The sequence below is a fragment of the Mesoplodon densirostris genome, chromosome 12, assembly GCF_025265405.1.
Source record: "Mesoplodon densirostris isolate mMesDen1 chromosome 12, mMesDen1 primary haplotype, whole genome shotgun sequence".
Classification (NCBI taxonomy): domain Eukaryota; kingdom Metazoa; phylum Chordata; class Mammalia; order Artiodactyla; family Ziphiidae; genus Mesoplodon; species Mesoplodon densirostris.
In genome coordinates, this window is record NC_082672.1 from 69,685,829 (window position 1) to 69,704,582 (window position 18,754).

The 18,754-nt window shown below is 37.6% G+C and overlaps 2 protein-coding genes across 3 annotated transcripts in view; one reads left to right on the forward strand and one right to left on the reverse strand.

The window, feature by feature from the left end:
* RARS2 (arginyl-tRNA synthetase 2, mitochondrial) overlaps window positions 1-1,720 on the forward strand; it is an 80,801-nt gene extending 79,081 nt beyond the window's left edge. The window contains exons 19-20 of the mRNA XM_060115097.1: window positions 978-1,041; window positions 1,520-1,720. Coding sequence (XP_059971080.1) covers window positions 978-1,041; window positions 1,520-1,606 — 151 coding nt within the window. The 3' untranslated portion in view covers window positions 1,607-1,720. The remainder of the gene's footprint in view (window positions 1-977; window positions 1,042-1,519) is intronic.
* Window positions 1,721-5,582: 3,862 nt separating this feature from the next.
* Window positions 5,583-18,754, reverse strand: part of SLC35A1 (solute carrier family 35 member A1) — a 28,179-nt gene continuing 15,007 nt past the window's right edge. Inside the window, exons 3-8 of one of the 2 annotated variants that reach the window (XM_060115203.1) lie at window positions 16,679-16,838; window positions 16,337-16,489; window positions 11,217-11,283; window positions 8,985-9,161; window positions 8,406-8,540; window positions 5,583-6,446 (exon numbers count right to left, since the gene is read on the reverse strand). In XM_060115203.1, the coding sequence (XP_059971186.1) occupies window positions 6,319-6,446; window positions 8,406-8,540; window positions 8,985-9,161; window positions 11,217-11,283; window positions 16,337-16,489; window positions 16,679-16,838 (820 nt within the window). In that variant the 3' untranslated portion in view covers window positions 5,583-6,318. The remainder of the gene's footprint in view (window positions 6,447-8,405; window positions 8,541-8,984; window positions 9,162-11,216; window positions 11,284-16,336; window positions 16,490-16,678; window positions 16,839-18,754) is intronic. The other variant, XR_009533996.1, reaches the window with a different exon arrangement.

Sequence of the window (18,754 nt, forward strand, 5' to 3'; positions counted from 1 at the left end):
GAGAGGCCACAGCAGTGAGAGGCCCGCGTACTGCAAAAAAAAAAAAGAAGAAGAAGAAGAAGTATTTGCTTTTACTCAAGATTTACTGTAATCAGAGATTTATTTGGACTTTTTTTTTTTTTTTTTTTTTTTTTTGCGGTACGCGGGCCTCTCACTGTTGTGGCCCCATTGCAGAGCACAGGCTCCGGACACGCAGGCTCAGTGGCCGTGGCTCACGGGGCCTAGCGGCTCCGTGGCATGTGGGATCTTCCCGGACCGGGGCACGAACCCGTGTCCCCTGCATGGGCAGGCGGACTCTCAACCACTGTGCCACCAGGGAAGCCCTGGGACTTTTTTCTTGAATATGCTTTTTACCTTTCTTCCCCAGATTTACAGATTTTTTTTCCTTTAATTTCCACTTAGACATATAGAGATGAAGAAGCCAGAAAGTCTTATTAAATGTCACTTAATCATTGAAACTAATGTCATAAGCATCATTTCTCTGGCACTGTTCTTCTTGCTGCCATAACCTAAACAGAAAAAATATTTTAAAGAAGAGTGGCCAGTGTATGCAGAGTGGATTGGTAACTAGTCTTACCCCACCTCCTCCCAGTGCAGAAGGAGACAGGCCAGACCGTGTTATACGTTTCATCTTGAGGGATGCCTAAATAAGCGAAAACTAATTATTAGAAAAGAATCCCCTATACTTGTAAAACTAACAATGAAATCATAATCTTAAGAACAATGAAACTGTAATCATAATACCACCTGGTATTAGTAGAACCAGGACCAAAAATCTAAAACCGGAGTTTAGTGTTTCACTTTGCCAGTTATTGAAAAGCAGTGAATTCCGCCTCAACTTTCCAACTTTGGAAATATCCTTTAGTGGCTCTCAGCTTTGATTTCTCTAAGTTGAGGGAATAAGATTAGATATCAAGCTTATGTGTTACACAGGAAATTAGCTGGTCCTAATCATGATTATTCTCTTCCTGTTTCAGTCATCTTGCAGCGGTAGCACACAAAACACTACACATAAAAAGCAGTCCTCCTGAAGTGGCCGGGGTATGTTATGTTGAGTTTTGCTGTGTAATCTCTAGCATCCTCAGACTTATTACTGAGTCAGTCTTGTCAATGTTTCTAAAATAGCATCCTGTTGTTCACCTACAGCAGTGTACTTATACACTCAAGGTAAAAATTAGAATCGGGCTGTAACAATCAATGTTACTTTCCAACATACTCGACCATGAAACACCTTTTCCTACATCAAGTGACAGGGTGATTAGCTCCCCTTATCTGAAGCTGTACTTTATGGAGTTACTGTTAACTCCCACTCCACAGCCCTTGGGTACCAGTCTTACTATAACAAATCCTAGGAATTTGTCTTCCTTTTGCCTACAGGAAACCCTAGGGCACTTGGAGATACTATTCTACTTTAAATTAGAAGAAAGTTAGAATTACTTCTAACAGCAATTTTATCTGTTCACTCACAGTTAGCCTGTTGCTGAAGTGACCTTGAATCATTCTTGAATTTTTTTTGTAGGCCAGACTTCATCTTTTCAGAGCTGTCCGCTCAGTCCTAGCCAACGGAATGAAACTTCTTGGAATAACACCTGTATGTAGGATGTAATTTCTAATTAAAATTGCTTTTAAAATACTAAATGAATTCTAGTTATCTATTCTTACATGCCTTGCTATTTAGAATAGAACTGAAACTATTATTCTATGTCAGAATCTATATTTTATTGTCCATATTTTATTAAGTGATTTATCAACTTATTAAATCTTTATCTTTTAAAAAAATCATCTGAGTTTCCTCATGGTCAATAAGTACTAAACAGACTTTTGTTAAACTAAGTTAAATCTTTTTAAAGTCATTGTGGTATACCGGAGACAAAGGATTAGAGTTTAAACTCTGGCTTGAGGGTTTTTTGTTTTTCTTTTTTAATTGAAGTATAGTTGATTTACAATATTATTTAGTTAGTTTCAGGTGTACAACACAGTGATTCAACATTTTTATAAATTAAACTCCATTTAAAGTTATTACAAAACAATGGCTATATTTTCCTGTGCTGTGCAATGTATCTTTCTTATTTTATACACAGTAGTTTGTATCTCTTAAGCCCCTACCCCTACCTTGCCCCTCCCCCCTTCCCTCTCCCCACTAGTAACCACTAGTTTGTTCTCTACAGCTGTCAGTCTGTTTTGTTATATTCATTTGTTTGTTTTATTTCTTAGATTCCACATATAAGGGATAACAGAGTATTTGTCTTTCTCTGACTTATTTCACTAAGCATAATCTCTAGGCCCATCCATGTTGTTGGGAATGGCAAAATTTCATTCTTTTTATGGCTAATATTCATGTTTATACACCACGTCTTCTGTTAATGGACACTAGGTTACTTCCTTATTTTTGCTATTGTAAACAGTGCTGCTGTGAACATTGGGGTGCATGTATCTTTTTGAATTAGTGTTCTTGTTTTTTTCAGATATATACCCAGGAGTGGAATTGCTGGATCATATGGTAGCTCTATTTTTAGTTTTTTGAGGAGCCTCCACACTGTTTTCCAAAGTGGCTGCATCCATTTACATTCCCACCAACAGTGGGAGTAAAAGCCCCTACTGTGTCTGTGCGCAAATGTGCACACTCCTCGTGAGCAGTGTCCAGGCTTCCCACAGCCCTCCTGTCCCACCAGCCCTCTGACCAGCCAGGGGGCTGCCTTCCCTGTGCCGGACCCAGGGCTGGGGTGCCCAATATGTGGCTTGAACTGCTCACTTCCAGGGAGGATCTCCACCTGTGTGATCTCGCTTTTTCTGAGTCCTCTCCCTGGGGTACAGGTCCCAACCTGCTCACTTCTCTTCCCTTCCTACCAGATTCTGTGTGGATCTTTCTTACAGCCTTGGCTATACAGGAGACTTTCTGCCAGTTTCCAGTTAGTTTTCAGTGAGACTGTTCCACATGTAGATAGATAGATAGATAGATAGGATTTTTTTTTTTACTTTAAAAAAATATTTTTATTGTAGTTGATTTACAATGTTGTGTTAATTTCTGCTGTACAGTGATTTGGTTATACATATTCATTTTCATATTATTTTCCACTTATGGTTTATCACAGGATATTGAATATAGTTCCCTGTGCTGTACAGTAGGACCTTGTTGTTTATCCATCCTATGTATAATAGTTTGCGTCTACTAATCCCAGACTCCCATTCCTTCCCTACCTTGGCAACCACAAGTCTGTTCTCTATGTCTGAGTCTGTTTCTGTTTCGTAGATATGTTCATCTGTGTCATATTTGAGATTCCACATATAAGAGGTATCATAAGGTATTTGTCTTTCTCTTTCTTTCTTTGCTTAGAATGATAATGTCTAGGTCCATCCATGTTGCTGCAAATGGCATTATTTCATGCTTTTTTTATGGCTGAGTAATAGTCCATTGTTTATATATTCCACATCTTAATCCATTCGTCTGTCGATGGACATTTAGGCTGTTTCCATGTCTTGGCTACTGTGAATAGTGCTGCTGTGAACATAGGGGTGAACATATCTTTTTGAATTATAGTTTTGTCTGGTTATATGCCCAGTAGTGGGATTGTTGGATCATATGGCAATTCTATTTTTAGTTTTTTGAGGAACCTCCATACTGTTCTCCATAGTGGCTGCACCAATTTACATTCCCACCAACAGTGTAAGAGGGTTCCCTTTTCTCCACACCCTCTCCAGCATTTGTTATTTGTAGACTTTTTGATGATGGCCGTTCTGGTGTGAGGTGGTACCTCATTGTAGTTTTGATTTGCATTTCTCCAATAATTAGCAATGATGAGCATCTTTTCACCACATGTAGATATATTTTGATGTGTTCATGGGGGGAGGTGAGTTCCACTTCCTCCTACTCTGCCATCCGATCTCCTCTGCCTTGACATCTTACAGTGCCATTCATCCAGAAACTCTTCTTGTAACTGAGATTACCTGTTTCCATGTTTTAAAATTGATGAGGAAGAAAAATCTCAATTTTCTTAGAATTATGACTGTTCTTAAATTTCGGGAGAACAAAATTGAGCTTTTTTGTCAATACAGCTGACAACTACTCCCAGAGAACAGGTCTCATACTTTTCATGGCTGTATACAGGTAACTCTTACCAGACTATGTGAACTGGGGCATTGAACACATTTGAATAACAAGGAATTACTTTACAGATATTGAATTAGGATCTTTGTAAAAATTACTCCATTAAACCACATTTGAAATGGAGTTTCTCAAACAGTTTCATGTATCTGCATATTGGTAAGTGTATTTTGTGTGACCTGCTTAGGAAACATGAGTAGGATGTGATCTGTTTGATGGTTACAGCTGTCCTCATCTGAGAATTTCCATTCAGATCTGTTATAATTTATTCTAACTATTGCTACTAGAAATCTTCTGAATACCAATGACAATCTAATTTTATGCATAGAGAAGCAAGTTAGCATGAACTAAAGCTTCTTTACTTGAATGACCATAGTTTTATATTGGCAAGTATGGTACACCTTAATCCTAGAAAAGACTCCAATTTTAAGTGAGTTATCTTCCAGATTGTTTATTTTCTACTTAAAGTATCATCAGTTATTTTCTTAACACAAATCAGCCATGGGACATTTTTTACATGTCTAATATCTCCCTCCCCTTCTTTGAACAAACATTCCCCTTCCCAGATCTGTGGTAGCTTGCTTAGTGTTTGTTTTAGGTTTCTTTTGGGGGGGTTGTTTGTTTTTAATATCTATTTATTTATTTTGGCTGCGCCAGCTCTTAGTTGCTGCGTGTGGGATCTTTAGTTGAGACATGCGAACTCGTAATTGCAGCATGCATCATCTAGTTCCCCAACCAGGGATCGAACCTGGGCTTGCATTGCGAGCATGCAGTCTTACCCACTGGACCACCAGGTAAGTCCCTTCCTTATGTTTGAATCTTTTGAGTAAAAAGACACAAGGGACAGTGATGGTTAAAGCCAAGTCTTTCTGAAAGCAGCTCTCTGAAAAGGCTGTTCAATAATTCCTACAACCTAGAGCCATACAGCCTTGACTGCAGTCCTTATAAATTCCTTTTTTTTTTTTTTTAAGGCTAGCTGGAGGAGGTTTATAGCCATTTTTTGCAACCAAAGAGCCTTGATAAAATTCCAACATACAGAAAGTAAAAAATTTAATGTTTTGGGCTTGTGTTTGTGTTTCTGCATTATCTCTTTTTTTAAATTTATTTTATTTTTGGCTGCATTGGGTCTTCGTTGCTGCACGTGGGCTTTCTCTGGTTGCGGTGCACAGGCTTCTCATTGTGGTGGCTTCTCTTATTGCGGAGCACAGGCTCTAGGGACACAGGCTTCAGTAGTTGTGGCACGCAGCCTCGGTAGTTGTGGTGCATGGACTTAGTTGCTCCATGGCAAGTGGGATCTTCCCAGACCAGGGCTCGAACCCATGTCCCCTGCATTGGCAGGCAGATTCTTAACCACTGAGCCACCAGGGAAGCACGTTTTTGCGTTATCTTAGTGGTCATATCTACAATATAAATAGTGATCAAACAGGTTTCATATAAATAAATTAAGTTTATTGCTGAATTTTCCCATAACATTATAGAAATTTTTTTAAAAAAAACACTGAAATTTCACAAATTATTGAGCTCAACAGTTAAACATACTTCATAAAAAAAAGTACAAAAGTGACATTAGAAATATTTTTTGAAGAAAAGTATATCATCTAAGAGGAAAGAAATGTGAATCCAGACAATGAATGGCACAAATACAGCACTTTAAAGGAGTACTCAGTCACCACCCAGAAATCATTGTCTGAGTTATGAAATAGATTCAGTTTGAGAAGTTATATATTCAATTTGTTTCTGAACTAGCCTGTCTTGTTTTTGCCTCTCTTTTGTAAGAAAAGAGCTAGGTCTTTACTGCTGCTGGGACCAAATACTGTACATGCACTGGAGAATACGGGTCACCCTTCTCCCCTGGTACCTGCACAAGAGAACAGTTAGTACAGAAATGGCTTTGGCACTTTAACCCTTAACATAATCCCAAACCTTGTTAATTAAATATTGTAGCCTTGCATGATTTTTTTTAATACCACATCATCTCCATACTTTATATGTACATTATATATACAGTAATAAAAATCCTTCATTCTAAAACAAAACAGGTTGATTCCAAACAGGCCACATTAAATCTTTGTAGCAATACACTCACGTAGCTTTCTTCTTAATGCTTATGCGACACAGTTTTTGTTTGTTTTTTTAAGCTACCTTCTGGGATTGACTTAAGGCTCTAGTTTAATGCAGATGGTTTAGTCTTAGTAGGAAATCTTTTGAGGCTAAAATCACACACCACTGACTCTCTCTTTTGAAGCTGGTTCTCCTTGTTGGATGGATGTAGTGTCTTGTCTGGGTAATCCATAGAGATATATAGAAACACATACGAGAAGAGTACCGAGAGCAAAGGTGAGTGCTGAAAAGAAAAAAAAAAAAGAATCTGTATTTGTGTTCTTAAAACTATGTAACAATGATTAGTTTAAAATTTTAAAGACTTTCAATTGTGGGTTTACATTATCAGACTGCATGGAAAATAAATTTAAGTGTTCTATATGATGATGGTAAGGTTTAGAAAGGTCATCAATTCTAGCTCCACCCCCACCCCACTCACCAAAAAAAGTAGTGAAATCAAGGGAGTGACAATCACTACGTACTTTTCAAGAATGCAAGTATGACTGTCCTGGACCACTGACAAAGAACATACTAACATCCCTATATGCTGATTGAAAGAAAACGCAGTGGAATATGGATTTTCCATGATACTAGAAACCTGTGAAAGTTAGGGTTAGTAGAGTAAAAGGCAGTTGAGCAAAATTCAGAGAGTTAGGTGACCAATGATTCAAACCATTGAAGATTTTTGAATAGGAGATGAGGTGGTGATTTAATGAGTAAAATTCCATTTTCTGCTAACATCTTTTTTTTTATCTTAATCCTGAAAATCTGGACACAACTGAATTACAACTTGCCCAAACTTGACAAGTAGGCATCATATAAATAAATCCTTATGTCAAAACTAAACCATATTCTATGTGGAGTACCATGGCACAGCCTTAATAGCTTTAAAAATGTCATGCAGAGAAACAACATCGAGCGATGACTTTTAGTTCATCCCTAACTAGAAGAGACTAGCTTTGCCTTCCAGAAAGGGGAAGAGGGCAAATTAAATCTAAATAGGAAACTAAGATTGCTAAGATATTCTAATTAATTTTCTTGACCATCAGTAAGACAGAACACTGACCAAAAAGCATTTATACTGTTTCCAAATATTCTTTAGGAGCACAGGCATAGGATTTGTTGAGCATAAAAGGATGGATCAGAACTACAAGTGAAAGTTCACACAAATCAGGTAAGAAAAACATCAGAAGGAGGGCCTAGAAATATGTTACTGAAATGGTAAGTAGTTGGCTTTATACAGAATACCTACCTACTATGTGCCAGGCACTGTTCTAAGCACTTTGCCTAAAACAACCCTACGAGATAGGTGTTATTATCATTCCCATTTTATAGACAAAGAAACTGAGACATGGGTTAAGTAACTTCCCCAAGGTTTTACAGCTAATAAATGGTACAAGCAAGATTTGAACCAGACTATCAAATTTTTTTCTAAGATTTCTACAAGGTTGGTGTTCTTCTATTTGCATTTGTAACAAGTCAGTTTTAAAATGAAATGTAAATATAGGCCAGATCTGTTTCTTTTACTTAATGTTGATATTTGACAGATTTTTCTCACGTATTAGTTTATGGTATAATTGATCAGTAAAGAAAATTATCACGGTATAAAAGCACCGGGAAATGTTAAGTCAGTATCACTGCTTAAATAATTCAGAAGCCAACTAATGGTGGATATGGCTAGGGAAAATTATATTAGAAGGACCACCATAAAGGAGGTCCTAGAATGCCAGCTATAGTAATGAATTTTGTATTAATTACATATTAAATGAAACAAATAACTTTATTAAAGAGAAAATTTAGATTTGGATTGTAGTTTCAAAACCAGTTTATACCCAAGTCTAAAACAGGAAGGTACAAACTAAGGGGGAAATGAAAGAAGTTTTCTGTTCTTACCTCAGAATAAAAAGCCAAGTTTACTCTAATTCCACTGCGGAAACTAATCAGGGAGGCCTTGTCTGCAGAAACACTCTTTCTACTCAGTAGCCCGCTCACTTTCAGCTCTAGAACCATTTAAACAACCTAAGTACTGGGGACCCACATTCCACACAACTATGAACTGCTGCGCCTGTAGGATAAATTGTAACAAAACTAGGAATTTCTGTAAACTCTACAAGTAACTGCCATATTTAATGAAAGATGAAATGAAGCGAGGAAGTGAGAAGCTCTTCCATGTTAAAAACTTACAGTACAAACTAAGACATACTTATCTGTAATCCAAACAGCATCACTGAAGCAATGGTGGAAAGGACAATGGCTGCTGCTGCAGAAAAGCCTTTCATGATGTTGTCTGTGTACTTGACCACAACAGAAGTGTAGAGGCCTCCAACACTAGCAAGAACTCGCATACAGAAAGAAAGAAAATCTTAACACTCAAATAAATGAAACGTTCTATGATGGTGAGGCAGTTTTCACCCCCAGAGATGCCATACTAATTTACCTAGGAAAATACTACTTTCCTTAGAAGCAGCCATCTGAGAGATTTTGTACTAGGAGTCATAGTTGCTACAAAACAACATGGTTTTTCAGATGCCCAAAGGGCTATGTAGTCTACTGCTAAACTGCACATTTCTTGCTAATACATTAGATACTTTTGATTGTGAAGGCAAAATTGCTTGGGATAGCTCTGCCACAAAAGGAAGTCAATAAAACCAAAATTACATTTTCAAACTGGTGTTCACAGTGAACAATTTCAAAATGCTATAAAGGCTTAAAATGGACATCTAACTTGAGGAAAAAAAGTGGGGGGGAATCTACCCAGAACCTTTAATTCCTGGATACTTACAGATGACAAGCCAGACATAATATGTGTAACCATAGAAAAATCCTTTTTCTTTAATTTCAGCTCCATCTGACAAGTAGACGCCAACTAATGTCACAACAATCCCTGATAGATACATTTGAATGTTTCTCACCCAAAGGGAAGTGTCTGAACTCTTTAAAACTTTTTCAAAATACACTCCTGCAAGAAAATTAAGCATGCAAATATGAAATAGATATTATTAGAAATTAATCTAAAATGTCTTTATTTAGAATAATACCCCAAAATGTGATAATATAAAATATATGATTTGCAGAACAGACACATTTTACATTAATTACATGCAGATTTATTACGCTGGTTGTGATGCATGGCATACCGAACATTACCAATTTATATTTTTACAGAGCATATAGAATTAATAACCAAGAGGGAGCTTTCTAACCTACATTTAACAGGAGATTCTTATATTACTATTAATAGTTTCCGCCTTTATTATAGCAGTGAGATAGATCACAAAAGCTCTTTATTAATGCCACTAAAAGACTTGCTTTGGTCAGCTGGAACACTATATACTATTAGAGTCAGTTATCTTAAACATACCCCTATAATATCTGCCTAGTATGAATATTCCCAACTTGGCAAAATAACCTATATAATCACCACTTAGGGTTTTTTCTGAGAGTGACACAACCAAAATAAAATTTAAATAGAACTTGCTGAGTGAAGCCATTTTCCTTTAGAGCAGGGGTCTACAGACCAGGTTCACCCACAATGTCAGAAGGACCATGAACTCCCTAACTAGATAATATGTTTTGTGTCTCTGTGCATTTTTCTGGGGGTGAGGATCCGACACCTTTTTAGGTGCTCCAAAAGCGCACGTGTGTCCCCACCCCACCCCCAAAATCACATAGCACAGCTGTAAGTTTTATACTTAAAATGAATGCATGTTAAGCAAGGACATTAAAGATTTTTGTTATAAACACTGTTAATCAGAGACTTAGGAATTGCCACTAAAATACTAATCAACTAAAGATTCAAATGAAAACCAAGATTGTTTTTGATGAACCTATGTTGGAAAGAGCCAGAGAATGGAAACAAACATATAATAGCTACTCCTATTTCTATTTTTGACTTTCCTATCTGGGAAAACCATTTAGCTATTGGAAAACCACTTAACTATTCAGTTCTCAGTTACTCCAAGCACAGAGGGATATTAAATCACGTACCATTTCCTCAACTGTGTATTGAGAATACACACCTTATGGTAAATAGACTGTTGGACACAAACATTTTACTGTTCAAAACAGTGCTAAAAATCAAGTAGTATATTATTTGGGGGAGTAACCCAATTTTTGTTTCTAATTTGTTGTTTCCTAAGAATAAAAGTTCAGCATGATGCTATCATTAAGTATATTCCTAAATTTAGATTTGCCCCTCTTATCAAATGACTAGATACAGAAGTGCAAAATACTTTCTTACTCAAAAATAAAGAGTACTAACTCTTGATATAGCAAAATAAAGATAATAATAAAGATGTATGGCTATAACTAATATACTCTTTACTTTCAGTTTCTTCTCTGTTGGAACCATTTCTAAAACATTCCTTACATTGCACTTAACATTCATACTTTGTCTCTTCTTGATTCAGTGAAGGATAGCCTGTCCCTACATATATGAGTCCAGACTTCCACGTTTATTTGATGTTAGTGATTTCGATTCTTCCCTCCCCTTTTGGCTGTTACTTCTGGGTATTAGGTTTTCTTAGGTATCACCCCCCTTTCCTCCCTACTCCATAATTCCTAATCTGTTGAAGCAGAGGAAGAACTTGAGGTTACCAGGGAAATACAGATACTGAGCTAGTAACTAACAACCTAAAGCAGCAGAATCGAACCTGAGGATAGTGCCAGTGCCAGGAAAATAGAAAGAGGTACTTGATCTTTCTGCTGGCTAACTTCCTCCATCTTTTAATTTATTTGGGGGATCTTGGCTGGACCGGGGATAGTCAAGGATAACAGAAATACATTCTTAGATAACTGCAAAGATGAATAAGGACTGAGGTCTAAGCTGAGTTAAACACTACTACATGCTTACTGGAAAAACAGCTGACATAAAACTATATAGTATTAAGTAAGAAGATGAGCTTTAACAGGAATAAAGTTGTTAGTTTGATAAAGCAAGATAAAGTCAATCCCTATTTAAAGTCTTATGTTTTTTAAAAAATTTGACAACAGAATAAATACTTTTATGACTTACCTGCAAATCCTGAGCACAATACAGCAACAGCTATAGCACCAAACCCTAATAATGGATTCTGTTCCACCTGCAATAGTAATGTTTTAGAAGTTATTTTTAGTGACTAGTAAATAGAATTCATCCAAGAACAAACAAATGAATACAAAAATCTGTTTATAGTTCTGCTGAAAGTATGTGCCATATCAGACATGGCTATTCTATAGAATAAGACAGGAACAAACAAAAGGCCATCCCAGAGATAAACCAAAGTATTTAAGTTAAAACCTATCCTTCAAATTATAGCCAGAGTAAACGCTTGATATACCGTGTGCCTACTTCCTAATAACAATGGGCACCCAAGCACAGAGCTGTGCAGTCAGCCCGCCTCTTCATTTTAACTTCTGCCACCACAACTCAAGCTCTTATAAGATCAAGCATGGAAATGGTAGCAGTTTGACTTGTTTAATTTATTCCCTGTCACCTACAGGATGGAGTAATGACATGTAAGATTTCCTACTTCACTGAATTTTTATCATATTAATAGCATGCCATCTATGTACCAGATATACTGTTTTATATTCTAAATGAATAAACATGAAGATGATACACAGCTTTGATTCTTAAATAGTTCATGGATGGGAGAGATTGACACATATATATAATCATAATACTTTGCTAACAGATGCAGGTTTATGGGCCCCCGACCTGTTGTTTCAACTGCATTTCCTCTTCCCTAAACTAACCATCAGGAGCTTTCATCAGTCTTTCCTCAGAGATAAATGTTATCTCAGTGGCAACACTGAAACTGAAGGGTTGAGACACGTGTCTGTAATATGACAAGCACATACCTTGTTCAAAATAAATAAGCCTGAGAGAAGGACAGTATTGCTTGATGTTAAGTACCTGAGAGAGAAAGCTTGCTCTAAAATGTCTTCATGAAGATAAAAGGAGAAGCAGAAGATAATTATGGACTAACGGTTCTCAAAGTATGGTCCCTGGACCAGCAGCATCACCTGGGAACTTGTTAGAAATGAAAATTGACAGGCCCCTCCCCGGACCTACTGAATCATAAACTATGGGGATGGGGCCCAGAAATCTGTTTAACCTTCCCGTTGAGTCTAATGTACACTAAAGTTTGAGAACCACTACTATAGACTACAACTGATAAACATGGATGCTTTCCTAATACAAACTATTTGTATTGTACAAATACAATTTGTACAATTTGTATTTGTACAAATATAAACTATAAGCCCAGCATAGAGAGGAGAAAAAATAACGGTGTGAGATTTCATCTATCCCAACAACTGCTTGAAAGCTCAAGCTACTAAAGATAGTGTCTGACAAATTCTTGGTTGCTTTTCTGCCAGTTTAATCTCTACAGTTAGGAAAAATGGTGATAGACACTGCTTCTCTGGACTTAATGCTGACTGATAAGAAACTGCTGGGTGGGACTTCCCTGGTGGCGCAGTGGTTAAGAATCCGCCTGCCAATGCAGGGGACACGGATTCGAGCCCTGGTCCAGGAAGATCCCACATGCAACTAAGCCCGTGCACCACAACTACTGAAGCCTGCACACCTAGGGCCCGTGCTCCACAACAAGAGAAGCCACCACAATGAGAAGCCCACACATCGCAAGGAAGAGTAGCCCCCACTTGCCGCAACTTAGAGAAAGCCCACGCATAGCCCCAGTGCAGCCAAAAGAAGAAAGAAACTGCTGGGTGATGAAGTGGAAGTGATGGAAACCTAGGAAAATGGCAACCATGTCGTTTTAGCATGAGCAATAGCCAAACAGCATAGTTAAGAGACTTGAGCTCCAGTCTTGAATAAATCAAATTCAAAAAAAGAAAACTTACAATTCCATAGCTAGTGGGAAGATGGGTTATGAGGGTAAGAGTTTCTTAAGAATGAGATTCTAATGAACAGTAAAGAAAGAAATCAGTGTTACTAATTAAGGGCATCTTCAATGAATTCTCATTTTATAGGAACACTTAAAAAAAAAATACAGTACACAAAACCAAGAGGAACCAACCAGGAGTTTTAGTAGCAAAAGACTGAAAACTCAGTGTTAAGTGGAGGCTTGCAAAATTTAAAGGCCTTTAAAAGTATGTTTAGCTTTGGAAGAAAAGCGTATGCTTCTTCGGCTAGATGACATACTGTTAGATAGCAAGAAAATAAGAGTTACCCAAACCTAGTTTCCACTTTCTCTGTGAATAATGACTTTAAATGAATGAATGGGAACCGAAGTCCAAGACGTGGTTTGCTGTTGTGAGAGCACCTACCTAAATAAATTCAGAAGTATCTTGACCAAGAATAGTAGCAAATCAAGGTACTGATCACTGTACCTCTGAAGAATAATGGGGCATAGAAGCTATGCCAGAAAATTTGAATTGGGCAAATACCGTCCTGATTTTCAAAAAGGCAGAGGGAAAGAAAGCTGCAGAAATTATAAACAGCAGCTTGAGACCTGTAAGGCGGCCCAGTACACTCACCAAGAGCATAGACTCTGGAGCCATGCTGCCTGGGTCCAAACAAGGTTGAGCCATTGCTAGCCTTCTTTGCCTATCAGTTTCCTCATAAGAAAATGGAAATAAAAATACATGCCTCGTATGGTGGCTGTGAGCATAAGTGAATTAATGTATTTTTGTAAAGCGCTTAGAACACTGCTAGTATCCAGTATGATACGTGACTGCAGCTGCTGTTGTTATTACTGAATACCAGCGAAATGCTACAACAGGTGACTTGGAGAATTTTTGAAGAAACCATCAAAAGCATCACAAGAAAATGGTGTGGCTTCCATAAGAATATGACTTACCAAATTTTCTTACTGAAAGAATTCTTAGTGTAAGTGCTGAGGGGAATTCCATAGAGATAATGTTTGGCAAGAAATCTGACAGATTTGCATAATATTTTTGTGAACAAGACAGAGGAATGTAGTGAGGATAACAGTAGTTCTATTCGCAGCTGAGTGAGTGCTCATATAGCAAAGTGCTAATTAACAGAATAAAACCAAGCTAGACCAGCAACCAATATCAACTAGCCAGGCATATGAATAAGCCGTCCTAGAAACAGATCCTCCAGGCCTAGGCAAGTCTTCAGTTGACTGCAGCCCTAGCTGATATCTTGACTGCAACCTTATGAGAGACCTCAAGCCAGAATGTCTAAAAGAGGCCAGCTCAGGCACCCTCTAATTCCTGACCCATAAAAACTGTGAGAGAGAATGTTTCTTAAGCAAGGAAAAAGAAAAAAAAAAAAAGTCAAGCTAAAGAGAGTCTAGAGGTATGGCCACAGAACTCTGGTCCTGTCCTGTCTAAAATTTTCAGTGAAGACCCAAAAGACATAGGTATCAAATCTGTAGAAAGCATAACATTCAAAGAAAAAGCTACTAATGGATAAGAACTGGAAAGTCCTCAAAGGCTTGAACAATAACCCAAAGCTAACAAGATGGGCTTAATAAACATAAATGCATTTTGCATTTTGGTTTAGAAGAAGCCCGTGGCACAAAACACATCTGAGACAAACTGTATTCGTGTGAAACAGCTACATGTGGTTGTATAATCAGTTACATAATGGATAACCTCCTCCAGCCAAAAAAAAACCTAATATAACCTTATGCTGATTTAACAAGTCTCTGGTATTCGGAATAAAGGAGGTAATTAGCGAACTACACCTCACACCACGCAGTCATTATCTGGAGACGGCGTGAACTTTTAGGACACACTGAGGAAAAAGAACGGATAAATGCACCTAGAAAAGCAATACGAGGCAATACTGGGGCACGAGCCAGGGATCATAAAGTCTCCAGAAGCCATATTATAGAAAGAAACAACAAGGTTGTCTCAGTGGGGGAGAAGAAAAGACACGGAGGGTGGAAATGCAGCATTGTTCTCAAACATTCAAAGGCTCATCGTATGGAGTTTGCAGGGATTTGAGTTATTCTGACAAGAACAAGGAACAATGAGAGGCAGTTACAGGAAGCTACATTCTGTTTAAAATATGAAAGAACTTTCTAGAGCTCCAAAAGTAAAATACTCTGCTTTAGCTTACTCAGCTTTTCACACATATTACCTAGGTGAGGTGAACCTTTTCTAAAGGTGTAGGGTGTTACTGGAAGTTCATATTTAACTTTTAAGTGTCTACCTTACTTTCCAAACAAATTCTTTACAGTTCTACATCTGATTATACGTGCAGTGCATAGTTGATCAGTGTTTTGAAATGTCACTGACAATATGAGCACGTTTAAACATCATGTAAAGACAATACATATTAATTTAAAACTCACTTTCTGGGGAAAAATACTCTTCCACCAGGTCAGAAAGTAACTACCTAAAAAGGAGCTTTCTCCTTTCACAAGCTCTGCGTACATCCCCAGCTGCCTTATACTCCTCAGAGCACCAGGTCTCTCATCTGCTGAGAGTTAAAGAAGGGTGTAGAGGTGCAGAGGGAAGCTCCCAACCTTCAGGTCCTTCACTGTAGTTCCACTTCCTACTCCTCTTTGGGAAAATAACCAATTAAAGCATAGAATATATTTTAAAAAAATCAGGTATGTACCTTAACATTTAACTCTTCAACTAAAAGTTACAAGTAAAGGCACTTTTTGCCCTATTGTAGTTACTAGTTATTGGGGAAAACACTGTTCTGTAAGCCCCGCTGCTGACAGTGGATGTATGTGCAAAATGATAAAAAAATTTTGAGTTGCGGGAGAACATGAAAATTAGATGGAGAAAACTCTGCCCAGTATTTCTGAGAAAATGTCTGAAAAAGGCCTAGAAGTTGTGAACACAGACACTGTGTGGAAGTTGGCACAACTGAGTTACAGGTTAGCTGTTAACTGTGCAACTTTGGGTACGTGACTACACCTCTTTGGACTTCAATTCTGTTATCCATAAAACGAAGGAGGTGCATTACATGGAGTTTAAGACACCATCCATCTCTAACATAGTTCAGGCATATTCTTCCTTCTCAAAAAGGAAGCCCGGAGGTATTACTCTCCTTGACAATAACATCACCCTAAGGGGAAAAAGGCGTATCTATATGGCAGAGGCTATGAATCATGCTCCATTCTTTTCCGTGTGACTGTGTGGAGGGCTCTGGACTCTGGAAAGTTCCCGTTTAGCTACAGTGAGCACTTAGCTTCTTACCACGACGCCCGTGGCCTGGGCTGGCCTCCACTGTACGAGGACGACTCCTCCACACAGCATAAAAACTGAAATCCACTGTAACCTGCTGAGCGTCCTGTTTAACATTAAAACGGTACATAGAGCGGTACAAGGAATCTTCAACTGGTACGTCACCTAACAACAAACAATGAACTCATCAGCTCGGTTAACATTAGACTGACACAAATGTATTATTTCTGATATCATGAACAGAGCTGTAGAGAAAAATATTCGATAGTTTGATAAAGGGTGAGTAAAACATCTTTTCACCGTGAAAACACTTTTTAAGATTTTGCGCCTGCCATTATCAGCTACTTCACCTACCTGGTATACTGCTGCATCCAGATTGCTGAGAGCCAGGAAAGCCATGTTGTTCTGCACAGCATACACTAAGGAAGGCACGCTCAACTTCATCAGTTCCTTGGGGCTCCCCAAGACATTTTCTCTTAAAGATGCCTTGAATCTACCCAGATTACCAGTTTCTCTTTGAAAACAAAAAGGGGAAATGAGAAGGGATGAGGAAGAAAATGAAAGATCATCCTTTCTATTACATACTGTCACACATAGGATAGCTACATTGTGTTAAGTTCATTGATATAATTTAGCAAACTTATTTCTAGAATTTTAAACTAATTTTAGATTTATTAAAAGAAGCAAACCAGCAATGCATCCCCATAAAAGAAAAACAACTACCATCTTCATTTGGGAAAATATGACAATCAGGTTTACCATCCTCATCCTCTGGTCAAAGTTTCAGGGGCTTTTGAGTATATTAAACAATGAGAGTACCAGGAAACCAGAATTGCCGATATTACCTATAAAAAATTAATTTAATCCCTGCCACTTTAACTGCCATTGCATCAAGTTCACCCAGATTATTTTTTACATTAATCAGGTTGCATATACATTTTTTTAATTTTTAAAATTACAATAGATTTTAATTTCAAACAAAAGAAAAAAGCGTTAGTAGTTATAGAAGTTACTTGGCATAGGAATTGAGTGATGCAGGTCAATATTATTTGTAAATTAATTCCGTGTTTGTGCAATATGGTAGACAATAAATCTTTAAATAAGCATATTCTCATAAAATTCAAGTATGTATCTGTATAATTTTGCAGGAAATCTGAATAATTTACTAATATCAGTAAGGTAAACTGTACCTGTAACATACATAAAGCTTACTACTTGAGTACATATTGATTGATGCATGCTCTTAAGTATTCTTATTTTTCCTCAGGAGGAACTAGCTGATCTGGCTCATATTTCCCCCTGTTGTAAATAAGCTCATTTATTTCCTGAAAATACACATCAAAGAACACTTTTATAAGCATTAACACCAAAAAAAAGTGCTACATCAAAAGGCTCCTAACTGCCCCTCACAAAGTCCTTAAAAGGACCACAATACTTTGTTGGGAAGATCGAGCTATTTCAACTCCCAATGAGCCCCTATATTTTGGGTAAACATTAGAATCAACAGTCACTAATTGGATATTTTCATATTTAAATAGTGCAAAAATAATTACCCAAGTTCTGAGGAGGAGCAAAAAGTCCATAATGTCTAATTAACTACCTATGCCTTATCCACCGTAGAACACTCCAGCCCCCAAGAAGATTATTAAGACAGGAAATTTGGCCCAGGCCACAGAAACAGAAGATGCCCTTCTTAGTTACAGAGCTTACTTTGCTGCCAAAGCTACATGCACACAGCCTGGAGAGCGACTATACACTCCATGCAGAGGAGGGAGAGAATACCAGAAGATTACTGGGAAAGTCTGCATTGTAGAGTTTTCCAGATAGCTGAAGGTTGGCCCTTTAAACATTTACCATTCTTTTTTTTAACACAAATCTAAGATGTTCTATATAATTCTCCACCTCTTAAAAGAGTATAAAGAATAATTTCTCCAAGTTTTCCCTCAATTATAAAATTGAAGAGAAAAAGATTAAAAAGAAGAATCACAGAGGTCCAACTCAAAGAACCATCTTAACAAGGTGATATAATTGAACATTTTCTTTATTGTCATAATTCTCACTAGGAAACACATGATGGCAGAGACATAAATCTTAACAGGCTGTGTGAAGTACAGGACACTGCTTTTACTGAATCATTACTTAATGCCCTTCCAAAATGCTGACTTCCATACTAATGTATCTTCAGAGTGGCTCCCTAAAGAACTACTGAGAGGTACCTGTTTGTACCCATCTTTCACAGTCCACCTCCTTCCATGTCCATTTATCTCCCACATACGATTCCTCAAGCTCTAGTTTAGTAGCCACTTATCCCTTCCCTAATCCCTAGCTATGGGCAATGCCATCTTACCTCCAATCCTTAGAGATATTCTAAACCCTCAATGGTATCAAATGAATTTCTGCCTATCCAGAGAACAGAGCTGATCTCTTTAT